General features: G+C 33.9%; 1 protein-coding gene across 24 annotated transcripts in view; it reads right to left on the reverse strand.

The window, feature by feature from the left end:
* Window positions 1-1,349: 1,349 nt before the first annotated feature.
* Window positions 1,350-27,746, reverse strand: part of SSBP2 (single stranded DNA binding protein 2) — a 277,450-nt gene continuing 251,053 nt past the window's right edge. For 13 of the 24 annotated variants that reach the window (XM_069492224.1, XM_069492220.1, XM_069492221.1 and 10 more), the window contains 7 exons: window positions 25,919-25,954; window positions 23,723-23,777; window positions 19,225-19,295; window positions 17,194-17,272; window positions 14,802-14,830; window positions 8,060-8,158; window positions 1,350-1,598 (listed from right to left, as the gene is read on the reverse strand). In XM_069492224.1, the coding sequence (XP_069348325.1) occupies window positions 1,569-1,598; window positions 8,060-8,158; window positions 14,802-14,830; window positions 17,194-17,272; window positions 19,225-19,295; window positions 23,723-23,777; window positions 25,919-25,954 (399 nt within the window). In that variant the 3' untranslated portion in view covers window positions 1,350-1,568. Of the gene's footprint in view, window positions 1,599-8,059; window positions 8,159-14,801; window positions 14,831-17,193; window positions 17,273-19,224; window positions 19,296-23,722; window positions 23,778-24,310; window positions 24,324-24,892; window positions 24,927-25,353; window positions 25,363-25,914; window positions 25,955-27,746 lie in introns of all 24 variants that reach the window. The other 11 variants (XM_069492222.1, XM_069492205.1, XM_069492204.1 and 8 more) reach the window with 7 other exon arrangements.

Here is a 27,746-nt window from a genome sequence, read left to right on the forward strand (position 1 = left end):
GTCAGTGGCTATTTTTATCACAATTTTAACACAAATGATCACCAAGTTATCTTTTCGAATCTAAAATTAAAGTCTTTATACTTTTATATTATGATTTTGGTGTTTGTATGTATAATTAAATACAGAAACCCGAAATATCTGGAAAGTGCCATAGAGCAAGGTGCTTTCATTAGGGAAGTAGATTTATTAAAAAAAAAAACAAAAAAAAACATTTACTCACTCTTTTCTGAACACTCAGTTACACAATGTAGATTTAGCCTGTTGAAGTCAATGGCCAGGTGAAGCGAAGTTACTACAGATGATATTCTCTGAATAAAAGGCCAGGAACAGAGCAGGGGCTCTGCCGCCAGAGAGAAGGTCTGCACAGAGGGGACTGACACCACTCAGTTCTGCTGCTGGCACACAAGAGACCTGGGTAAAAAAGCAGCTCTCCAAAGGCCTCTAGGTATGGTAGGAACTCTTTTCTCCTTTGTGCTGAAAATCTTAATCATCTCAATGTATTTGCTTGTGATGTCTATATGAATATGTTCACAAGAAGTCTGAATAAAAATCAGATACCATTTCACATTAGTATGTTATTAAAAATTTACCTCTAGTATTCCTGCAAATACTAGAGGTAAATTTAAGCAAATGGTTTTGTTATCACTTCTGGGCTTTATCACATCAAAGAGAAAACATGTTGATAAAAAGATGACAACTCCTGTCACTTTATTGCTATGGTCTAAGCAATTTGAGCTAATTAATGATTTCTGTATCATCCAAGACAAACAAATCAAGAACCCCATTGAAAGCAGTTATTGCAGAAATATACTGTGTGTGGCCCCAGTTAAGCTTTTGTTGACTGGAAGTGTTTTTCTCAAATAAAAAGTACAAAAATACTGTTCACTGAAGGTAACTGAGGAGTTGTTTGATGTGACATAAAGATGAAGACACACTCTCTTCTGTTTTTGAGACAGTACACTTTGTGATTCACAGGATAACTGGCATCAGACTCAATTTAATGAAAGCTCTCAAATAAGCGATTTTATTCCTATCCATGATTGCAGACATTTACAAAACCATAACATCTGAGTTCACCTTAAAAAATAACTTATATAAAGCAGTGATATACACAGCACAAAATAGTTCAGGGAGGGGGCAGGAGCAACTTTTAATAATTAAAATGTAAACGTGAAAAAAAGGATGGAATAAAAGTCCCTACTTATTTCTACTGAAGATGTCATGTGATAATATTTTACAATGTCCTGTGGGTCAATGTATGTATGTGTATATGTCCATATAACATACACATATACAGTACATTCTCTTTCCCACACATATACATACACACATAATTATTTGCAGTTCGGTTTAGGGCAATTCTAATATGCCGCTCCGTACAGTTGTTTGAATCACGGTTGGACCCGCTTTCTTCACAAAATAGGGGAGAGAGCAGGAAATAAAAAGGTTGGTTTGGTGTGACTGAGATTCCTTTGTTTAACTGTACACTGTGATGAATAATTTTCTTCCGTAGTAGTTCTGTGAAGGGCTGACTCACTGTGGTTTTCATGAGAGGACTTGGTAATGGATCACACACTCATTGTCATGCTAGGGGAGTACTAGAAGGAAAGAAGAATCCATATTTTAACAACAATTCTTTCACAGACCACTAAGGTTCTTCTTGGTACGACAATAGAAACAATGAATTTTAACTTCTTATACTCTCTTGAATGCCCAAGTTTTTAATCTAATATAATATAAAATAAGAGAAAGAGTAAATTTATACAGACTTAACTTAGTCCTGAAATTTTTAACATCTCCCCTAAAAAGCAATGAGTCCTACTCTCTTCTTGGACCTAGGAGGCTGATAGTTACTCAGTCTCTCAGCCTTCTCCTTCCAGTCAGACTTCTGTTTTGTAGGCACTTGTAACAAATTTGGGTAAATTCAGTTCAAGGTTGAACTATAACGAAAAAAGTATGAGGACTAGTCTTTGCTATCTACTAACTGTGTAAACTGGGCAAGTTGCCTAACCTCTCTTGACTTCACTTGCCCTACTTTGAAAATGGGCTTAATAATAGTATCTATCTTAAAAAGGTTTTGGGAGGACTGATTGCCTACAAAATCCTTAAAACCATGTTATTTATTGAATACATAGAAAGTGCTCAGTAAATGTTAATATTGTAGAAAAACGAAACAAAACAAAACAAAAACTCCTAGCTGCCCCCAAGAAGATCTCATCGAAGCATTTAAAATCTTAAGAGTCTGATTTATACTTGAGCATTAAGCCTCTTGCCCCTAATCTGTGACTCCAGTCTCAACCCACATCATTTCTGGGTTGCACGTGGCTCCACACTGTTGTTACCTGCTTACCTGTCGCTTTCATGAGGCCGACAAGTGATAACAGGTGAGGCTTTCAGAAACTTAGAAAAGGTGGTTTCAAAAATGATTTAGAGAGGAATAAAGAGCAATTGTTTTGATAATTATGTCAATCTGCCCTTATATTCTTGGGGAATAGACTCTAAAAGAAAAGTTCTAGAGCAGCATGGTCTAGTAAAACTTTCTTCAATGATAGACCTGTTCTATAGTCTATGCTAGCTGACACAGGCCACTAGCCACATGTGGCTACTGAGCACATGAAATGTAGTTAGTGTAAGTTAGGAACTAAATTTTTAATGTTACTTAACTGAAACTTATTTGAATTTAAATATACACATGTAGCTAGTGGCCACCATTTTGGACAGCACAGTTGTAGATCATCTGAGCTGTGGGGATAGGCATCCACTCCCAAATGGTAATGGTCTCTAGATGAAGACGGTTTCTGAATTAAGATGTAAAAGTGGACCCTTGAATATTAAATGTTTTAATGGAAATCTGTGAAGACCCGGGGCAAATGGGAATTCCTTTCAACATGCTAGTAATAATAATTGTTCCTCGTGGAAAGAGGTGGAACTGGCCCCAGGCTGCAGGAGCTTAACCAGGAATGGTGATGATCCTGGACTGGGGGAGCATGGACTTTTTAGAAAGGTAGCAGGAGGAGGACAGAATGAAGTGAATTCCAGGCATGCTGAGATGGACAGCAGAAACCGAAGAGGTACAGGTGAGTCCTAAGGTGAGGATGTACTATAGTGACAAAGCAGGATTCTCTAGGGAAGGGCACAGAGTGACAATGGCTCAACTGGCAGACAACTGGACCTGAAGTCATCAGGGCTCCAACCAAAAACATGCACTGTTCCTGAGTAAAGGTGGGTGATTAGGCCTGGAAAAAGGGTCACTGGACCTTAGGGGGAGGATTGTTAATCCTTGAACATGGGTCAAATCAAGGAAAATCCACTTGTTAGTCACTTAGCCTACAGTTCTGTTTCGGTATAGGAAAGTGAAGTTACATACTTGAATTGACTCTGTATGTTGGATAATAGGGAGTCAAGAGGGGAGACTGCCAGAGAAGAGAAAGGAGATTCTTCCTCTTATTCTTTACCCTTGATGGTGGCAGCAAACAAGCACAGCAAAACCAAAACAAAACCACCAGTCATAGACAAGGCTGATGAAACAGAGCCTACCCCCGACCCTGCGCTGGAATGGGAACATACTCCCATTTCATCATAAGATGCCATGCAAAGTCTCACATTATAAATAATGACAGCAAGCTTCAATGAACTATCCACAGCCTTTGACTAAACAGAATTATATTTTGGTATTTAAAGGGCAAAAATAACAAGAAAAGAAACAGATACCAAGGTTTTAGTCGAAATAGAAAAAATTAGAGAATATGGCAAAATGGGCACAGAAAAATTTAATCTATGCTTTCTATAGCTACTGTTATCTACAGTAAGAATCAGTGATCCAATCAGTGCTATCCAACAGAACTTTCTATGACAATGGAGATGTTCTGTGCTGTCCCTCACAAGAGCCACCGGCCACATGCAGCTACTGAGCTCCTGAAATGTAGTTAGTACAACTTAGTAACTGAAAATGTAGCTGTATTTAATTTGAATTAATTTAAATAGCACGGCTAGATAATCATTATTTTAAAACAAAGATTTTATTGAGTATCCTGTGTCAATAATATAAAACAGTAAAAGATATTAGAACATTTCAGAAAGGACCTCAAAGGACATGTTTTTACAAAAAGTTTCTGGTTAAGTCATAGTTAACTCTAGATGCCAGAGTTTAATGTATATCCTGAATAATCAGGATTTTAAAAATTCTTGAATCCTTTTTTTATAAATATTACTCCAGTTCATTCATTTATTGTGTAACATTAGGAAATGGTGTTAAAAGTATATAATAGCCTTCATTCTAATATATACTGTTAAAAGTATGTATATATGTAAATAGCAATATACATAAGCACAGGCTCTGTTATCAAACAGGTTTAAAACCTGTGATATTTCAAATGTTTCAAACAAATCTTATAGAAAAATGATAATTTGTTACTGATTTGTTGGGAAGTTAAGAGAGAGCTAGGTTTTCTCAGGGAGGATACTGAGTGAAAAAATAGGTCCAACATTAGAGAAAATGAGAATCAGATTTAGTCAGAAAGGGTGGAAGCCATCAGCTCCAAGCAGGACCACTCAACAATGAGCAAGCATCTAGTACAGTTTAATTTTTGAGTTATACACATATCTGTAAAATGACATGCTGTTTTTGGTACAGTAAAATAGTTTGTATTTATGCCTGTGTGTCTATATAAGCAATGTGCTATTCTCATTCCTAAGGCTGTAAACTGCTCATCTTCAGTTGTGTTTATTGAAACTACTTCGAATAAATACAATTAGGTGAAATCACGAAACTTCTAGGAAAACTGACAGAATGAGCAAGCAAAAATAAATTTTTGCTATTGAATACTATCCTTCAGAGTAGTGGAGAAGTGGCTTACAATTTTCCAGAAGTAAAGGAAGAGTAGGTGTTAAATGGAGTATCATATTTAGAGACATAAAATATTCATGGTGCACTGTACTGAGACCACACTTCCATGTTTCTACTGTACTGCTGCGTCAATATGCCATGACACATTGTGCCAAAACGCTGTGGTATCAGGTTGCCCTGTTTCAAAACTATTTTGAGTCTAGTTCTCCTCAATTAGATGACAAAACGGCTCTTACAAAGCTGTCATCAGCATTAACTGCTTGGTTTAGCAAAAAATGCAACACCTAAAGATGTTATTTTAAACATATACCTACTTATTTTACCTTTTAATGCAAAATATATTTTGAGAGAGGTATGAACTTGGGATTTTTTTTAACTTATTATACCGAGTTCATGTACCGTAAAATCTATGAGATATCCATTAACAAAGATATCTTTGAACAGAGTGTATAAACTCCTGTTTATATATGTCAAGAACACTTTAGATCTCACTATATTTCTATGTCTAAGGATCTATCTATATAATATTTTATTTTCTTAGAAGAAATAAAAAATAGTTCCTCTACTCTGAGCTGAAGTGAAATAAATGTAGTGTGTGTGACTACATAAAAAAATTGGGGCCGATGGGATTTCTTCAACATAGCAGAAAATGACGAAGGAGAGTGAGGGTAATAGGAGATGATCTACTGCCTTGTTTATAACTCCTACTTGATACCATGACTTTAATATCATGTCTACTCAATTGATTAAAGTTCAATGCTGCGGGAAAATATTTTTCTAAATTAATTCAGGAAATAAAATCAAGCACTTTCTTCACTTGAAGAGGGCATGAAACACTATTTTTTGTATTCTGTACTTTCAAAAACAAACATGTTACAGTTTGAACACTAGGGGGCATCTTTGTTACTTGAAATAAAGGGCCTTGTTTGTAATCCAAAAAAAAAAAAAAAAGGCTGAGTAGTGAAGCATTTTCTGATTCATGTTTTGTTTTGTTAAGCATGTTGGCACTGTAAAGTTTATGGCTTTGGGTTGGGCATTTTTGTTCCTGTATTAATTAAGTAGCATGTGTGAGGCGACTAGGATAGTATCTGGTACATAGTAAGTACTCAATTGATGTTCCTTCCCTCCCTTACTAGGCCTCCTGTGGTTGAACTTCAAGATAAAAACTGAGAAATCCTCAAATGGCAGACTGCTCAAAAATATGTGCTTTTCAGAGTTATGTGTAATAAAAAACACTAGAATTTACATTTCCATTTATTGGAAAATGTTTTCTTTTTAATTCATAAATAGTTCTGCTTTTCCTTGATTATAGAAAAGCTAATTAATTGGAGCTATCTAGCTTATTTACTTCTTTAAAGTCTTATGTTTGTTAGCACTGAATCTCTTTTGTTTTTCTTCCTCTCTCCTCTCATCGCCTAATCTTACAAAGGTCTAAACAAACGTGTGCTAACACCGTAGAGAAAGCCACAGATAACGGCGACATCACCCATTACAAGTCAGTTCTCACCAGACAGACAAGAACGAAAGGAGGAGCCAGTGGGAAGGCTGTACTGTGCAGTTTCTCAGTCCCCCAACTAATTATTTTCCCTTTTGTGCCTTTTCTGGTGGGGACAGGAAGGAAGGAAGGAGGAGAGAGGAGGGAGCTTCTGTTTTCTGCTAATTCTGCTACAAGTCTAGCGTTGAACCTCCTTCTTGGGTTCAGGGGCAGTGAGGCTGGGCCAGGAGTCAGGGGTGGGAGCTGCTCTCTTTTCTAAATGCACTTACAAAAGGATCTGCTGTTTTGCATGTGCATAGTCTGGTTGGGATTAAAGGGTGTGGCTGGTGCTTATTCTGTGCAAAGAAGTTCTTCAAGTCCTGTTTTATCTCATTCTTTGTCCCCATGAAGAGCTTTCTTATCCCAGTTCTGAAATGTACCCCTTTTCCAACTGTTAAACAAGGCAGCAGTCACAACGACAAATCTGGGAAGGAAGGAGAGGGGGGAGTTCCTCCTGTCCCTGTCCATACAGTTAAAGTCATATGGAACTGTTTTCAAAAACAATTTTTCCAACTCAAAATTAATCATTTCCTCTTACTTTTAAAATACATGGCTTATATCTATTATAGCACTCATTAATCTGACATATTTTAGTTATGTAAGCATCTATTTTTCCTACTGGACTGTGTTCTTGGAGGGTAGGTGTTATATTTATTTCAGAATATATTGTCTTTAACCTAGTGCTTTACGTTTAGCAGGCTCAATAAATGTTAAACTGAATTATCATTACACCTCTCTGAATTATACCATTTTACTGCTGCAAAAATTAGCAGAAAAAGAAATGTGTCTCTAATTAGATAAAAGTGGACATAGAGAAATTAACTAATGTGTTCATAGTCCTGAAGCAAACCAGTGAAAGAACCAGGATCTAAAAAATAATTCCCCTGGTCCTAAGCATTATGATTTAAACTAGGTAGCTCCTCATGTTTTTCTCATCACTGACTGGCTGAGCTTTTGAATTTTAATATATATCATCTTTGTCCTCTCTAGTCATACGTATCCTGAAAATACACTAAAGAGCAGCATGCTTTTATTTCTAGTTTTAACAGAAATAAAGTCTAAAAGCTGGGGAAGTCTTGTCCCATGCAGAGGTCCTAGGTGGATACTAAGAAGTAAAAGAATCCATAGAACACTCAATCTTGGGTTCCATTTTGGCAAGTGCCCACTCTGTGCAAAAGTAGATATGCTATTAGCTGCTTCTTCAAATTCTGATGGTATCAACTCTGATAAAGGTTGAATGAGGCAAAATGAGGGTAGTGTGTCTTCTGATTCTGCCTGTAGTTTGACAGATTCCCCCATAATAAATTTTAATGATGGCATGAATCCTATGAAGATGAAATTTGTTTGGGTTTTGGAATTTAGACATTTTAGTAACATGAAAACTTATACATATTATCAAATAGGCAACTTGTTTCCCAGTTTGCTCCTTTACAGTGGATGCTTTCTACGAGAAAATTAGTATGGTTCTTGTAACTAAGTATATAGGAGTCAAAAAGAAAAAGTTTGTCTTTTAAAAATTTTTTCAAAGAAATTCTACTTACAGGTTCCTTTAACTTTTAAAAGATCAGCCAACTGAACTCTAAGATAACAGCACTATTAATGGCTTTATGCACTCATTCTAATAGAAGAACTTCAGAAATAAAATCTGTATATAATAATATGGTCAAGGGAATACTTACACTTTCACTCTGAAAAGGATTTAAGAAATTTCCCCCCATTTCACCATCATCCCTTGGAGTGCCCGGTTGATTACTCAGGCTCATATTATTGGGAGAATTCTGTAAACAAGATTTAGAAAACAAGGCATTGTTGAAGATTTTAATTTCCCTCTTGCATTGTACTGTTTTAAAAATTGAATCTATAGCAGCACCTCTAAGGACAAAGAAACTTATAATTTTAATCTTAGACTTCTACCATGTATTCTAGCTCATTCTTTGCACTTTGACAAGTACTAATGCGTTCCCAAATGAAAATTTAAAAACAAACAAAAACACACAAAATAACTTACCATAACTATTTTCTTAGTCTCAGAATCAATATTTATTCAATTTCTTACCCTCAGGTTATAGAGTTCCTAGAACTCTGGAGGGTTTAAAAAACATTCCCAGCAGGGGTGTGATGAAGTAATCCTACCCACTGAAAAGGCATGATGGAACAATAACTCCCTTAGTGATTTCACTAATCAAACTTTAAAAGGTCACAGTTTTAATGAACATTTCCCTTTACTTTTACATGCAGTTTACAGATAACACTATTTCAACTTTTTTTTTATATGAACCATAAGGAAGAAAGGAAGATAGTTAACAACTTAAGAACAAGAGAGATATCTTAGGACTTCAGAATTTTTTATGTACTCTAGAGGAAAAGGGGGCTCAAAAATAAACTACTTTAGAACATCTTCCTATCATTAGTTTAAGAGCAGATTTACCTTTAAGATAAAACGGCTGCTGTTAGCAATCTAATCTAAGTTAGCAGTGCATTGCTTCATAGTCTATTTAAATTTGCTAGTCTCATTATTACTGTGCAATTTTAGCCATGTCAGTATATCTGATATTCCACAATGATAGGAAATATAGAATGATATTGGAATATAAAACAAGTTTATACAGTATTACGACTGTGACTGAGGGTACCCTTTCAAGATCCAGTTTATTGACTTGTAAAAAAAAACAAAACTTCGGGGTTAAACATTTTTATTTGTTATGTCGAATGGAAGAAAGATTTTAGATTGTGTCCCTAAGTCATTGCTATTTATATTGTTTTGGAATAAGTTTTTGGATTTTTTAAAGAAAATTGCTCAGAGGATTTTGACTTAACTACAAGTTATTTCATAAGCATTAAAATTTCATGAATGAGTTATTCCCAAAAGGATATGTGCTTTTTAAGAATATGGTTAAGCTGTAAAGCAGAGACAGGTAGATGAGCTGGTGGAAATACACTTATATCTTGTCTTGCTGTGCACCCCACAGGGAGGATCTAAGAAAAAGGAACCTCTGAAGTCCATAGGAGTTCTATATGCCAATAACCCCCAAGGACTCAGGAACTATACTTTAATAGCATAAAGAGTATTCTACTTTTTTTTGATAAATTTTTCTCTCAAAATGCTAGTTTCCTAAGTATATAGAAAAGCAACTGTACTTTGAAATGAACATGAATATCTTGATTTCCTGGAAAAAAAATTTAAGTAAAATTTAACTAAGTGCACTATTTTATAATTCATTGATTATTAAAATTATTAATTAAATAATAAACTTTTCTTTGAAAACAGAAATGATAGTGGTGACTTAGCTCAAAAAGGAAACTGAATTTATATAAAAAAATTATAAGATTTACCCTAAATCTGTAAGCTCTTTTGGTAAATGCAGACTTCTATCATTTTATACATAATGGAGAAATTGGTAATATCAGAATAAAACATAATCTAATATATACATAAGAAAATTTAAGGATGTACTTGGAAGCTGCATATTTTATACAAATAAAAGCACAAAATGAGCCCTCTTCATTCTCGTGTAACATTCACACCCCCTGTAGTATACGGGTGTCTTGAGAGAAACTATATCTCTGACTCAGTTGGGGTTCTTTAAATCTCTGCTGCACTTTTGCCATATATCATTTCTTGATTTATAATTCTGGAAGTTTAGCTAACTTCAAATCTGATTCCTGACTTGAAGTGTGGATTTTTAAATATTTAGAATTTGAAAGTAATAATGCATTGCTAATATTAAAATACTTTCAGTGTTATTATTTCTGCTTTCCATACAATCTCTTCATAGCATGGTGGCTCAGCATTATATGCTTTTTTTTTTTTTTTTTTTGGTGGTGATGGGGTATTTAAGGACTTTGAGAGGAAGATTAAAAGGACACACTGATCATACAAAACTGAGATAATATCAGATCTCTGAAACTTATTTCTATCCAGCTGACTGGACCATATTTGAAAAGCTTGAAGTGATAGGACAATATATTAATGCATATGTATTTTTACCTTGAGTAATATTTGCAAAATGTGAAAACAACAAAAGCTCTTCAATGGAGAATCTCACGGAAATTGTGCTGTCCATAATCCCTGAGTGACATGATGATGATACAGGCTGGAGTGCAAGCTAAATATTGGTATCTGAGGAACAGCAAAGACAGTGGTACCACAGCCCCGCCCAGAACAGGCTATGAAGGTGGGTGTCAATGAACTGTGTGTATGCTTCATTTACCTGCAGCTGCATTTGTGTACAGTGTCTCCAGCAGGTTTTATCATCAAGGCAAGAATATAATGTACAAAAAGGATTTAGGTGGTCAAAAAGAAACTCAAATTGTATGAGCACATAATCAGGGAATAAGGAGTACAAAAGAATACAAGAGTCCTTGTAGCTATATTAGGCATGTTGGTTACATTTTTTATTTCAGTTAATGTGTACTTTATTCCCTACTTTAAGAATTTAGCTTGCAAAAATATAGTTAGGATTATGTGGATTCCATCTTTAAGTGATTTTATTATATTTTTATTATATTCTCATTTACTTTTCCTTCAAGCTTGAAAAATTTTAAGCCATAATGTCATATATGAATTTTATACACACACACACACACAATTTCCTCTGGCTGCCATGTTTAACTCTCAGACTCCCTGGTCTCTGATTTTTATCTCATAAGTATTCTTCCATATCTTCTCTTAATCAGTAAGTTATTGTCCCTTCTTCCACGGTCAGAAATTGTTCCAAACTATTAAAAGTTTTTTAAATTCTAAATTTTTTAAAATTTCAAATTAAAAAGTAACACTTGTAGAAAATTTGGTTCTGCTTATAATTAGAATAAAATAACATTATTCTAAGCCCTTTGGTAGCGGATTTTGAATTGATTTCTCATAGGCTGCCAATAGTGAGTTTTATAGAGTATTGTTTTGACTCTGCTAGCCTCCAAAAAGAACAAACTGCCAGTTGCTCTCCCAGTGGGTACGACTGAGCTAGAACTCAGGCCAGCACACCTGAGATGATGGCAGAGATCTACAGTTGTCAGGCAGCTCCCTTGGGAACAGTGGGGGATCTCTAACTGGAACCACGGTTCTTGAGGTCAGAAAGCTTCAGGTTGAAACGATTCCTGTGATAATTTATTAAACATGATACGATCAGGTCTTGCCTTCTCATAAGATTTTTTTTTTAAAACTCAAAAATATAAATGTGAAATATCTTAACGTGAACTGCAGAATTTCTTTCCTTCTAAGAAAACACAATATGCTTTTCTTCACCCCCAATCTCTAAAACAATTCCAAAGAAAAATATTTTTGTTCCATTGATTAAATAGGTGAATCCTATGTTGAAAAGGGGATGAAAGGAATTTCACATATCATTAAAAAGGCTTCTAAATTAAAGATAAATTCTGCATTTTGAGAAAGATGTATATGAGTTTGACTAGGTAATCCTTAACTGAGCAAGAAATAATTTTGAAACTTCATTTGAAACTCTGAATGCATTTTGCCACTGAAACAGTGCTGTTAAAGTACAATTGATAGTGACAGTTCCTAGCCTTGCCCACAAAAGACTGTATAATTAATGAGAAGGAAGATATTTAATGTCTATAGTACTTCATAGCCCTTAGCATATGTTCACGCTTGATTTTAAACTATTTTCTGAAGTAGCCAGGGAATGAACTACAAGCTTTAGTTTACAGCTAAGGAAACTAAGACTATGAGAGATTAAGTAACACGTTCCCACAATGTTTATTTATTTATTTATTTCTGAGACAGAGTCTTGCTCTGTTGCCCAGGCTAGAGTGCTGTGGCGTCAGCCTAGCTCACAGCAACCTCATGTTCCCACAATTTTTAAGCACTGTAGTACAACCAGGGTTTCTGATTCACAATTCAGTACTCTTTATCTTAAATAAACAATATTTAAAAACAGAGTAAGAAGTTTTTAAAAAATATGCAATACTGGTGCTTGACAAAACACAACTTTAACTGGAGAACTGGGAAAATGTAGCTAGAGACCTAAGTGGAATTTTGAACAAAATTACTAAGCAGTAATGGTTAAAGTCATCTTCTGATTCACAAACAAAAATAACTAGAAAAAATCAGGATGAAAATGAAGGAGCCCAGGAAAAAGAAAAGGGAGGAGAAATCTTCTTGAGATAGCTGGACATGGGTTGGAAATGGAAGAAAGGTGGGATGTGGAGGCAGTGACTGCATATCACAGAGTAAAAGACTGGAAAAATCAGTCTGTGAGTGGACAGAGGCAGGGAGAAACGGGACTGGGGAAGGGTGGTATACAATGCACATGCTGCTGCTGCTGCTGCTGGGAGAAAAAGTGGCTCTAGTGCAACTAACAGCAGCGCTACCATCACCCAGGGAGCCAGGTTAGAACCCAGAGCCTATGGACCCACAGCGGGGGCAGTGCAGAAATGAGCTGTGTAGACACTCAGTTGAAGGCAGGTGCAACTAGTCAATGGCAGTACATTGGTAAGTGGCATTTGTGTATCACTTGTGGGATAAATCTTATGTTAATTTAAATATATATATGAACTTTGCTTTGTAACAGTTTTTCCTTATTGTATTTGTTTGGTCTCCTCAGTTACATTGAAATTCTTGAGGGTGAAGACCACATCTTATTTATCTCCGGACTTTTAGAGCCCAGCATAATGCCTTGGTGCATTAAGGTTTACTGAAGGAAGGGACTCTTGCCCAAATAGAAACCAGTTGAGGGCAGAGAACATGTTTGTAGCTAATGTTTGTAGTTAAAGAAGTCTTTTTTATCCTTCCCATAGTGCACAAGGCAATACCTAGCACACAAAAGTACACAATGGGTGGTCAACTAATGCTTAGAGAATAAGCAATATATCATCAGGCAAGAAAATGCTGTGAGCAGTGGGCATAGTGTACTGGAAAAACCTTGTATCTGAGAATAGGAATGCGAAAATGAGCACAGAAGGAACACAATGGATCTGACATGAGGGCAGATTAGAAGATGGCATTTAATTCATTGTGACTCTATTTACAATTTTTAAAGTGCTTTATAAATTACATAGTACTTTCCTATATAGAATTTTGTTTACATCTGTCTAATGTATAAGGGTATAGGTTGTTAGTGAAAATTTTAAGAAGATGGCCAAAAGCAATCTGATAATCCCACTTTTGTGTAATTAAGGGTCATTTTTAGATATGAGAACATGCTTCTCAACTATGACATTAGAAATTTCACTGGTGACCACTAAGTACAATTCAGCTAATTAAGTTTTTAGAAATACCTGAGATTGCCAGTACAATTATGGTTATCTGACTTGCAAAGGTGCTTCTAAGAGAGACGGCTCTGATAAAGTTACACAGAAAATGTTATTTTGAAAACAGGCTTTATGAATACCATTTCACAGAGGTAAGCTAGTGCCCATTATAAATATATATGTATTTTTAGAAAAGAAAAAATCTTTCTGATTATTGCTAAACAGACATGCAAAGTGCTTTTGAGGCCAAGCAGCTATACCTATTACAAGTATAATGGCAGAATACCAATTATACTGTTTTTTAGCTTGAAGTCTTAATTTAAAATGTTTTGTAGCTCAATCTTATTTTATTTTCCTCAGCATCAGGAATTTTACATTATTGCACATGAATATAAATTAGAAATAGAATTAAAAACAAAGTCATTCTTTAACGAATTTCTCTATTTACTGATACAAAGCAGACCTCTAAGAAAGTCCTTCTCGTGGCAGGTAACTATTAGTTCTTATCAATCATTCTAAATATATTTACTTGCAGAGAACTATTTTAAATTCACCATGACCTGAAAAGTATTTAAGTGTTATTCTTCAAAAAATATAAGGCATTCAAGGAAAGGATTAATTTTAGATATTACTACTAAAGAAGGAAAAATGCAGACACATACTAATAGAAGGCTCACTTTCCTACTTGTACTAATGTAAATTTTCTCTAACTACTTTCTTACTTTATTTTGGGGACTAGAGTAATAACTGTGGAAATCAACATTGCCTAATGAAGGTTTGAAAGACCGACTGGATGTATAAATGCAATGTCCTTATGATATATAATAACCACTTTTTCAAATTTACCTCTTCTCACATTGCTTTAGACATCTTTACATTTTCAAGAGTATCTAAAGTCTGTCAGTTTGTTTTATAAATATGTAACGTGATAACATGATTAAACTGGTTATTACTTTGATATCAATTAATAATATATAATATGTCCTATAAATGAATCTTAGCATGTTTAGGAACATTCCTAAAAGGCTTATTTTTCCCTTCCCTACAGATTATATACATCAATATTTTTAACTTCTGATTAATTATACCTGGCCTTCTACTTTCAAACTCTTGTTCAAGAACAGAATTCATAAAGTTACTCTAACAATTTTAATGAGAGTTCCATATGAAATAAAACACAGATTAAAACCAACACAGAGGATACACAGTACTCACCTTGGAAATACTGTCCATATCTCCCGAGCCTGAAGCAAAATATGAAAAGAAAGCCTTATTAATATTTCAGTTAGAAATTAAGTACTATTTTAATTGAAATAAATGCAGTACACTGCATGTATTTTCCAGTGTGTAGTTCCTGAGTTTTGAATCTTAAAAAATCCCTATTCTTTTATACTGTAGAGCGAGTCAGTATCATCTGATGCCAAATGTAAGGAATTCTACCTCTAGTTCCCAAGCATTTATTTTTTCTTAATACAAGAATAAAGAAAATCATGGTTATTACAGATTCCTGAATGTAAAATACTAGAAAGATCATTTGTATATCCTACCCAATTAAAATTTTAAAAATGTATATATAATATACATAGACATCTCTACAGATATTTTCTGAAAATACTGTAAATCTGATAAAATATAAAATGAAAACTTGCAACAATATTTGACAATATTCTGAATCATTTTTATCATAATAACCCAAAGCAACATATTCTTAATAATATTAAAAAGTGACAGTAATCAATATTTATGGCAATCCATCAGAACTAAAAATGTCTTCAAAATATATTTTTATTTTGATTCCTGGGAGAAATGAACAGTCAATATTAATTTTTCTTATGTAAGCAACAGTAGAATCATACATTAGGTAACAAAGAACAATAATCAGATCTTTGCCACAATATTAGCTTTATTTTAAACTATTTTAAATAAGTAATTTTCCTAGAATAAACATAACATCATAACAGTACATTATTCAGTCACAAATAAAGTTAGGGCTTATTAACATGATTAACTTACAAATAAATAACAACAAATTCTTAAATACTGCACACATATATGCAATCATGAATATATATAAAAATATGTACAGTAATGTTCATTATAGAAAGTAATGAAGTAGATGCCAAGCATATGTGAAACTCTTCTGAAAATTCTGTTCTAGTGAATAACTGAGAGCATTCTAACTATGATCAATTGGTATCTTTTTGTAAATAATTCTACAAATAAAAGACTGGAGAGTGAATTATTTTGCAATAAATTGGAAAATAAAATTTTAGAATGCTGTTGTCCAACAGAACTTTGTGTGACGATGGAAATGTTTCTGTGATGTCTGTTAAGGTAGCTGTTAGCTACATGTGGTTGTCATGCACCTGATATGTGGCAGTGTAACTGAAGAACTGAATTTTAAATTTTATTTAATTTAAAATTAAATAGCCACACCTGGCTAGAGGCTAATGTAACTGGACAACACAAATCAAGACTTTGAAACCCAGGCAAAATAAGATGGATCCTTAAAAGCACATAAGTCTCTTAATATGCTGCAAATAATTTCTTGGTTATTGAAATTACACAGATTTTTGGGGTACCAGAGGGAGGAATTTCCTAACTTTGGGAGGGGGAGTGAAATCTGTATATAACCTAAATTACTCACGGGTGTATTTTCTCCAATTTCAGTAAAAGATGAACTCTTTCCAAAAGAAAAAAAATTATCACAATCTCCCTACCCCCATTGTCAACTTTTAAATTAATTTATGATCATGTTACTTAAACATATTCAAACATCAAATGTCTTTTTTTCGGTTTTGCATTTGGTCTGCCTATAAGTATAGTGTTCTGTGTGACCTAGTCAATTTTGTACCACTTGTCTTTATTTCTCACTGTTGGACAACTTTTTATTCACCTTGCAAATAGTTGGCTTCATTTGCTAACCAGGCATCATTTATGAAGTATTTTTGTAACCATTAGTCACATACTAAAAATGATCTTTATCACGAAGACAACGCAGGCAATGTTCTCTCATAAGAGAATTATTCAAACTATCCAGAATATGATTGCCAATTTTATTTTAAAAAGGAGATGAACACTAAAATACAAAAACAAAGTTAAGAAATTCTTGCAGAGAACTGAAGTTCTTCTGAGACTGTGTCCACAGACTTCTAGAGACAAACTAGCTGGAAGAGTACTGCAGTCCTCCAGGGTAGGCATGCATGATACGTGCCCAAAGCAGCAATGTCTCCTTTTATCATAAAACACCAGGTTTTGATAGGTTAAAGTAAATACTTGTGAATATGAGCTAGAACAATTCTCACACTTCTGATTTTCAAATGATCTCTAGTTATATTAACCAATATACTGTAGATTAAACTATCAGTCCGATGTAAAAGTTGAAGCATTTCAAAATGAGCATGTAGAAGTTGAAGCATTTCACAATATCCACTATATAGAATTAAGATTTTGTTTTGAATTTACTCTAAGCATCAAATGTACAATCCTTACCTAAAGAGCCATTTCAAAATGAGCATGTAGAAGTTGAAGCATTTCACAATATCCACTATATAGAATTAAGATTTTGTTTTGAATTTACTCTAAGCATCAAATGTACAATCCTTACCTAAAGAGCCATTCATGTGATGTGATTCCATTCCTCCTAATCCACCCATGGGGCCATCTGACCCAGGGCCCATTGGAAACTATTTTAAAAATGAAGAAAATTACTGTAATCATGCTGAAAACAATTGTTTATCTCAATGTTACAATATCTATATTTAATGTTACAAGACACAGCCAAAACTTATTTCCATTTTCAAGTTATGGAAATTTTTCACTTGAGTTTCTTCAGCTTTATAAATTCTCAACCTGGACTGCCCCAAGTCTCTCATTTCATCTTCTGTATGTTCCAAGTGTTTATGTTAATCCTCATTCATGTCCACATTTTTCTTCTTCAGATTTCATAAACTAGTGCAAATGAGATAAGCATTCTCTTCTATAATGACAAATTTTCTATTAAAACCCGAAGGTAGTTCTTAAGAAGCTGCTAAAGGTATTGGTTGATTAATAAGAATTATTCAACATCATTATGCCAACATTAACATTTTTCTTAACAGACAATCTATCTTTGTTCAAATTGACATAATAAATAATTTCATCTTATAGGTTAAATACATTTAGCTCCTTGGGGATAGCTGAAGATAGTTAATTCTTGGCAGTCTCAACTATGTCAGTTCAGTAACAGACATTCTACAGCAGTTCTATTTAACATTTTTTTTAAAGCAGTGGAATTCTTTTTGTTTTTTCAGGTGAAATCTTACATTAGAAGCCTGGTACAAGCTAGATGTAACTAGATGTGCTATGATAGAGCTGGTGATGGAGAGCCCATGGCCTGAATACTTCCGAGAAAATCTGGAGCCCAGTCTGAAGACAAGACACCTATAATCACTGTACATTTACAGTTAAGACAGCCTAGTGAAAACACTTTCTCTTAAAATTTCCATACTAAAAGCATTTCTATCATGTTGCATGGTGCAGAATACTGAATGTGTTGTGTGTGTGTGTGTGTGTGTGTGTGTGTGTGTATGTGTAGATGGAGTGGTGGTGGTTACTAATCATGATGGCTTTTGGGGAAAAACAGCTGCCAACCCTGGAAATGATGGGCTTCCATCACTGTGAGCATACAAACCACATGCTTATAAATTTTCCAGGAGAATGCCATTTTTTGCTTCATAAAATTGAGGATCTAAAAGCACATGGATCAATTTTCAGTAAATAACCTGGAATATATATAAATGCCTTACTGATAAGTCAACGAGATTGACTTTGAACTTACTATTGTTATTCGGCTTTTATCAAAAGTACAGTTTAGATGTGGACTGAGAAACTGGTGCTGATAAGCCCAATAGCCTGTGAACTTACTTGGTTTGGTCCTTTTATCCGGCCCCCACAGTGTTTTAAAGACACTAAAACTACAGGTATGTTTGGTCAGTTTAGCACATAACATACATACCTTCTGATTTTTCTTTGATTTCAGCTACCCTATATACATACCTATATGTGTATTAACTATAATCTGTTATAAATATTTTTGTTAACATGTAGGCCTTACATAATAGAAAAATAAAATATTTTCCTGTGAGCATTTGTGAAAAAATCATGACCTATACTTTATTAAGAACACCAAAATTCTTCCTGTATAACTGCCTCAACTCCATATTTTAACCCTAGATTTCATATTCTAAAGAAAAACCACCATATTCAACTTCCTAATTTGTTTTCAAGTTTATCAGAATTAAAAAAAGATTGCAATAAAGAAAATTTAGTGATGCTAAAAATGAGGTTAACATAAATGATTATATATAACCTGTCATTTTCAAGTAGTCAGTAAAATTATTAAGTATTTGAGATAAAATGACACCAATATTCTATAACTAAGTTCAGTTTTACATTTAAATTATATTGATATAAAATATCTGTTATATGTTATGTATGGTATTTTTAACCTAGAGCATAGAAATACTTTGATTTTTCTGATATCCAATAAGCTCCTGGCTAACAAAATATGATGTTTAAACAATATCCAGGAAATGGAATGTACTCAGAGTTTGAAAGTCTTCAAATACATCCCCAAAATAAAAAAAATCATATTTACATTAGGCCTGTTAGGTCCAGGAGGTACTGCATTCATTAAAGTATACATGTTATCTCCAGAGTTGGTTGAATCTGAAACAAAATATTACTTAATTAACATCTTTCTCTAGAATCTATAACCAAATCATCACAAAGTAATAATCAAAGATGATCTGGATACATACACATATTGATAGCTACAACACTTGAAACTGTCATTATTAATGTTCAGAAACAAATACCTGGCAGTCATTTTCTGACTCAAAAATTATCATTCCTAACTTAGGTATTCAAGAGGAATAATCACTTCAATAATTCAGGTAAAAGAAATATTACTTTAAAAGTCTAAAAATTACAGTAAAGTTTTTCTTTTTTAAAAAACACAGATACTTTTTGACTTCTCTAAGCAATATGTGTACACATATAACAAAAATCTCTTAAAATTCAGATTCAGTAACTTTTCAGTTTTCACAATTTCCTGAGGTTTTCTATATACAAATTTAAAAACTAGTTTTTTAGTTAATAATTTTTACTGAAAAACAGTTTTCTTAGTGAAAGCTGGTGAAATATCCTGGCTTAATCCCAAAAGAAAGAGCTTAGAGCAAGACTATACAAGTGAAATGAAAAATTCTCTTGCTTGCACTAAATACCAGCTCCCTCCAGCACAACTTTTCATGATTTTTTTCACTCATTTTATTCTTGATATGTTAAAATAAAAATATCTGTAGTGTATATTCATATATACAACATTATATAGTGTTTAAAAAATTTACACTTCATGCCTATTAGCTAATTCTAATTAAGTCTTGGAGCATATGTACTTTTATAATGTAAAACCTAGAATGAAAGGCTAAATATTTTACATTGAGGAAATATCAGTTATGAAATATGGCTTTCTATTTTTTCACATTATACAGTTTTCTTTAATGTAGCAGGCCTCTCTATTTTTAAAATAAATATGTTTCAAAATTTTTGTACTGATTCAAGACAGGAGGTAAAAATCTTTTTTTTTTTTTTTTTTTTTTTGAGACAGAGTCTCACTCTGTTGCCCGGGCTAGAGTGAGTGCCGTGGCTTCAGCCTAGCTCACAGCAACCTCAAACTCCTGGGCTCAAGCGATCCTACTGCCTCAGCCTCCCGAGTAGCTGGGACTACAGGCATGCGCCACCATGCCCGGCTAATTTTTTGTATATATATATTTTAGTTGTCCATATAATTTCTTTCTATTTTTAGTAGAGACGGGGTCTCGCTCTTGCTCAGGCTGGTCTCGAACTCCTGACCTCGAGCGATCCACCCGCCTCGGCCTCCCAGAGTGCTAGGATTACAGGCGTGAGCCACCGCGCCCGGCCAAATCTTTGCTTTCTTATAGAAGTAACCATTACAGAGTGGGAAATGGGCAATTACTTTTCCTCTTACTGTGAGATTACTTATCAGACATTCATAAGTTTATTATTTTAGTGTGCACCACCTTACAGAGGTGTGATGTCATTTATTGGTTGTTTGCCAACAGTGAGCCACAAATCTAAATATTATATTTTACTTAGAAATGTTCACCCTTATTTGTAAGTTTATATTAAGTAAGGTTCTAACCTACTTTTGTGACCTTAACTCTTTTTACATTCTTATGTATGCTATATTATTGTCAACCCAGACTACTTGTTTTTTCTTGCATATGACCAATCTTTCTACCTCCATATTTTTGTTCTTCCTCCAAACATCTTTTCAATGTCCACATACAGAAACTCTACTTACTACTGAAGGAGCATTTAAATGTTCACTATCCCATGACATTTTTTTCTGGTAGTTCCAAGTGCATGAGTGCTCCCCTGACCCTCAGCGGAGTTCTTCCTTCCATTGTAGTTAGTGTTCTATTGTCTTACTCTCTCCTGCTTCCAGCTAGGATATTGTCTGACTTCTTTTTATGCACAGAAAAACTTTCCAATAAAGTGGATCTGCTGGCATCTATTTTGAGGAGGGGTGGTGCTGGCTTACTGTTAGAGCAGTGACTGAGACAAGGATGAGTATATGAAAGAGAATGCAAAAAGACTAGGAAGACATTCTGGTGGCAATTTCTGGCTTGAAAGGAAGAAGTGATATGATTACTTATCACCTGCAATGTTCATTGTTACTATAAAATTTTTTTTAGTCTTGTAGTGAAGTATTTATTAATCACATGCTACCTTCATAAATTAAACATTAACTTCACCGTATAAGAATGTAAATGTACACAAGATGATCAGTTCATATAATTCTATGAGGTTATGAAGTACAAAATGTTTGATTTCCTTAAAGTACTAAGTCTGACAGTTGATATCTCTGACATTTCACTTTGACACTTCTTTTTTTATTTTTATCGTGAAGGTACATCCCCAGTCTTTCAAACACATGGTTTGGCTTGTGATTATCTTTCAAAGTTTTTTTAGAGCAATTTTTGTGAAACCATGCGTAAGTCAAAAATTCATGTTATTTTTTTAATATGAGTTCCATTGTGGAACCAATGCAACACAGACAGCTGGAAATATCAATGAAATGTTTATGCATAAAGGCAGACCATTTCTATACCATATTGTTCTGTGTGATAAAAAAATGGATTATTTTTGACAATTGCAAGTGTTTGGCAAGACGGTTGGATAAAAATAAAGTGCCAAAACTTAGTCCAAAACTAAATATTTATTTAAAAAAGCTACTGGTATCTGTTTGGTGGTCCAGCATTGGTATTAACCACTACAGCTTCATGAAACCTGGTCAGCCAATTACAGCAGATGTCTACTGCAAACAACTGGACGAAATGATGTGGATGCGTGTGATTAAGTAGCCAAGCTTGGTCAATAGAGACAGGCTAATCCTCTTGCCAGACAACATTCAACCACATGTCGCACAAACAATGCCACTCAAACTGCAGAGGCTGGACTTAGAAACTCTCTGTCATCCACCATATTCACTAGACCTTGCACCAAGTGACTACCACTTCTTCCAGGCTTTGGGCTACTTCTTGCAAGGAAAAATATTCCATTCTCAACAAGCTGTGGAAAACACCTTTTGTGATTTCATTGCCACTTGCTCTCCAGGCTTTTTCATTGCTGGCATAAATAAGCAACCATTAAGATGGCAAAACTGTGTCCATAGTTTAGGCGCATACTTTGACTAATTGTATTGCTTCTTGTTTGAGATATAATAAACTAACCTTTTGATTCGAAATGGGACATTTCATATTTAGTGACCTAATATCTTCAATGAATTGTTTCATCCTCAGTGAAGATGCTTTGAGAACAGAGACCATGAAATATTTCTGGATACAGCCCAAACAGTTAGTGAAGCAAAGTAAAATTTTGTATTAATTATCAAATTTATGATTTTTCCAAATAAAAAGTTCAAAATTAAAAATTATTACTTATTGGTATGATTGATGATACTCAATTTCAAGCTTCTGTTTATCTTAGATTTCAAAAAACTAGTTAAGAACTTACCAATTTAATAGTGAAACATAATTAAAAATTATTTCTAATTATAAAAATTTCTCATCTATTTCATTACCCAGGAGTAATCACTGATACAGTTTTAGCTTATTTGTTTTACTTTCTAGATTTATGTATTATATATATTTTAAAACAAAATTGTGATCGTATTGTATTGAATCGTGAGTACTTGTTTAAAAATTCTTTGATGATAATATTTTAATGGCTACATTATATTGTACCATATGCTGTAAAATTAATTTAATAATTTCACTAAAATTGGTTTAGGTTTGAAGGTTGTATCTGCTATTTCACTATTGAGTATAACAGATGAGCATCTTTCTACATAAATCTTGGATTGTGTCTCTAACAATTTCTTGTATTAAGATTATAAAGTCAAATGGTCTGAACCAATTCATGGCTCTTAAGATACATGTTTCCAGAGCATTTTCTAAAAGGGCTGTGCCAATTTAAGATTCTACCACCATTAACAGTTTGTCTCAAACAACAAAGGATAAAGCTATTTAAAATAATTATGTAAAATGATTATGAAAATATTGAAGTATGTTTTAGTTCAGAAGAGTTTAAAAAAAGCTCTTCTTATTATACGATTAATTTATTAGCTAACTGATAAATAGCTACAGACATATAGGGTAAATAATACTGTAAGCACATCTTTATTCACCTTAGTAAGATGATAGATTTTATAATCTAAACCTAATGGATCCATGTATTTGATGTTTTACTTATGCAGAATTTTTTCTAAATTGTGAGATTTGGATCTTTTCTCAGTTTCAAGAAATCTTTAAGTTAGATAAATTATTGGACAATTCATACAGATCAACAGTGTTCATCCTGATTAAATCTGTTAGCCACACATGGATTTTCTAAATGCTTAATTGGATAATAGTTTAAGAACACTATTTCTTCCTACCTGCTACCTCTATTATACATCTTTAACCATCATGAGATAATTAATACTACTAACTTTATTTCATAAACATTTCTATATTTTGTGATTTTATTTTAATAATCAAATGCCCATGTGGCTAGTTTGATTACAATACCTGCTGGACTAGGCATGATGGGTGTTCCTGGTGGCCCTCCACCTCCTGGAGGACCCTAAATAATTATACAAAATTTCAGTAAATATAAAGCATTGCATTAAACAACATAAAGAAAAACAGAAGAAAAGTTAGACTTATCTCTATAATAATCCAATTTGAAAATAAGAGAGGAAATATATTTTCTCCATAATTTATTTTCTTTGAATGCACAATCATTTCAATATTATGCAAAACATAATTTAGCTTAAATATGTTGAGACTGTTTTGACAAGTTTCCAAAAACAATGAGCCTGTAACATTGATTTATTATTCATAACTTAATCATATCAGTTTTAATGAGGTTAAGGAGAAACCATTTAATAGGGTCTTTATAAATCCATAAAATAGAAATAATTCATGTGTATTTTTTATTGAGTTTACTGCAATTTCCTTACATTTTGTATCACTGGTTTTTTATAGGAAACCAAAAGATATTTACTTAGAGAATATCTTTGAAAACCAAAAGATATTAGCTTAATTTATATTTTTAAAAAATACATTGATACTATTTCTTTTTTCTGTTAGCATCAACTGCAACACTTTTGGAGCATTATACCTTCTGCTACCCCATCAATTAGAAATGAGAAGCAATGTTGAATAACGCTGTGGGTTACCAAGGCTGCAGCTACACAATCAAACTGAAATGGAGATTAGGTAATTCTAAAGTTAATTCAATTATTTCATGCAACCAAAATAGATAATTCAGGCAATAGGTTTTAAAATTTTTCAGATACTCTATGCACAGTGGTCAAATTAACTCATAAGTGGCTAAATTTTTACTTCGTTCTGAGTGTGTAGATATAGCCTATCAATTATTTCAAATAGTATCTATATTTGCTATTTAATAAAAAACTTAAATTCCATTTCAAATAGACTATAACTTCATAAAATTATGTGTCGCGCTTATTCTTCAGTGACTTTAATAAAAATAGGTTTTACTAAACTTTTCTTATTTTCATTTTTGTTTGATAGAAAATGTGAAAAAAGTTATTTTATACTTCCTTCGTTTGTATAGCTTATAGGAACATTGAGCACTAAGTTCACAGGTCCAAAGCAGTGTGTGCTTTTCACTATGTTAACAAAACTCTATCTCCATGGAGAGTAAAATACTCATTAATTTTTTTCTAATGCACTCTTTTTTTCTTACTCCAGTTAGCCACCACCTCTGAAAAATTTTTAAGGAAAGATTTCCCGTGTTACCATTTCATCCTTTTTTCTCTGTTAGGCATTTTCCCCTAAATATTGTAACAAATTTTCCTCTATGGTGGCCTTGAGATGTAGCAAGGATCATAATGTGATGATGGTCAAAAGGTTATTTGTAAGTTCAGGAAGTCATATAAAACCTGCTAATTTGGCTCATGCCTGTAATTCTAGCACTCTGGAAGGTCAAAGCGAGAGTATCGCTTGAGCTCAGGAGCTTAGGAGTTTGAGACCAGGCTGAGCAAGAGCGAGATCCCATCTCTATGAAAAATAGAAAAAAAAAATTAGCCAGATGTGGTGGTGCACCCCTGTAGTCCTAGCTACTTGAGAGGCTAAGGCAGGAGGTTTGCTTGAGCCCAGGAGTTTGAGGTTGCCATGAGCTAGGCTTATGCCACTGCACTCTAGCCTGGGCAACAGAGTGAGACTCTGTCTCAAAACAAAAACACTTGCTATTTTGACTTCATGTCTATCTGAATTATTGGAAAATTTTCAATGTAATAAATAATAAGAAAAATAAGTATTCTCCATTTCTAAGAACAACAAAAGCTGCATGATTCACTTTAAGACTGGGAGAAAGTTTAATGTCTTCTTAGACTTTGTGTGTGGCATGTGGTGTTGGGGAGGGGGTGTAGATTATTTTCTTGGAGAACTGCAAATTCAAGCATATCATTGTGTAACTGGGGATGACTCTCTTCATGATTGGACAGGGAGTATTGTACCGGTTTTCAGAAACATATGCTGAAGTAAAACACAGTACTCAGGGCAATTCTGGCCAGATTGATAACTGTTCCACTAATGAACATCAACATATGTACTGAAGTTGGCAGATGAAATAACTCAAGATGTTCACTTCTTGGCCAATACACGGGGCTATTCTTAACATCTGGACAACTATTTCATTGCCCAAATAAAACGTAACATCAATTCTTATGAGCAAACAAACCCAATTGTACTTACTACATAATTCCCAGGAGATGCTGAGGAGTATGGTATCTGCAACATTAACAGGACAAAAACAAATGTTTTGACTACTGTTAAGGAGACTGACCTAAAATTAATTTATTTCCTGACTTTTATCAAGTTTTAAAATGTATCACAAAGGACAGTAAAGGAATTTATATATGTTTAAGTGCTGGAAAACGGAACTGCAATATTATCTTGGATTTATAAAAAAGAAGGTGCATTTTAGTCAAGAGGAATTTAGGCAGAATTACCACTTCAAGTTATACTGGTTTCATGTCAGTTGTACACATTGCTTGATGCTAATGACTTATTCTGTAAGTAGAAGGATATACATTTGTGCAGCTAAAAAATGGGAAACCAGAATTTTTCAAATTGGAAGCCTTTACAGATGCAACTTCTAAGCTGTGTGCATTTTTTTTTAAAAAAGACAGGTTTCAAGCTACTACATTCATGCAGTACAGGTCTATACTTGATTTATAGACCTTATCTTTCCCCTTTCCCTCTCTGATTAGCTACTAGGAAATAATATAATAAATGCAAAAAGTTAATATGAGTCTCCAAAGACTACTAATTTGTGGGAATCAGATAGGAGTAACAAATTCCTTCTTTCTCTTCAAATCAAGCTCTTAAACTAAGCTCTTTTCTAAAGATTAGGAAGTATTAATACCACATCGCTGTGATAATTTAAGAAAAGAAAATCTAGAAAACCTGTATTTAAAAATAAGCCCTGGAGTGGATATTAATAGAGAAAGTTAAATCCAAATAATTTCTTTTTTCACACAAGCTCACTAACTCACTTGCATGAAGACACTGTACATCCATAAGAGATATTTTTGCCTTATTCTGAAAAAAGCCAATAAATTACTGTTTACTTGAAGTCAGACAGCCAGGTCCAGAACAGGACCTTTAGGGTAGGGAAAAGATTATATTGCCTGGTATTCTAAACCCTCCCTCCACCCCAATACATGTCATATAATTAAACAGAAAAGTAATATGGAACCACAAAAAGTAAGTAGAAGTACAACAAAGTTACGATTTCCCCTTGATAAACAATTCTTTGATGTCTTTTGGAAATATTTAATATTATTTGAAAAGCTTTTCTCCTCCTTGTTTGGTATCTTTGCTTTGCCTTAAGCACAGACCACATGTCCCTGAGGCCCCTGCTTGGTCTGCCCACAGGTAATTGGGCAATGCAGATGGCCATCACTAGGGGGCAGCATCACTAGTGATGAGGATACTTCCATTATCAGTACTGAGATTTTTTTATGGCAGTAAGTATTTACCTGATTTGGTGAATGAAAACAACTTTGCTCTCTTGGGCCCCTTTCAGTTCATGATCTACCCATTCATCCTCTGCCTTTATTTAAACAAGTGCCTTTGCCTTTGCCAAATCACTGACTTATCCATTGGCTCCTAGGACCAATTTCATCTCTCTATGCCCTTAGCACCTGGCTCATATTCTTCTTCTGTCATGCTGTATTGCCTACCATCATTCTTAAGCAACTTCAAGATGCAATCTAACCACCCTTCAGATCTTTGGAATTTAGTGCATTGCCTTCCTTTACTTTATTCCTGTTTACTGTCCTCTCTTCCACTTATGAGTATGACCACATTCTAGAACTCTTTACACAGAGATCTGGACAACTCTCTTGCCTGTCATCTTTCTTATTTCTCATGATACTTAGAAAAACTACTCTATATTACAACTAGAATGGAAGGAATCACAACTGCTCCATGTGTATTTACTTAGTGCATTGTTTCTCTATTAGTTTATGACTAAATTGCTTCTGCTCCACCCCCTTGCCACTGTCAGCATTTTTAT

The sequence above is a fragment of the Eulemur rufifrons genome, chromosome 17 (assembly GCF_041146395.1).
Source record: "Eulemur rufifrons isolate Redbay chromosome 17, OSU_ERuf_1, whole genome shotgun sequence".
In the NCBI taxonomy this organism is placed as follows: Eukaryota; Metazoa; Chordata; class Mammalia; order Primates; family Lemuridae; genus Eulemur; species Eulemur rufifrons.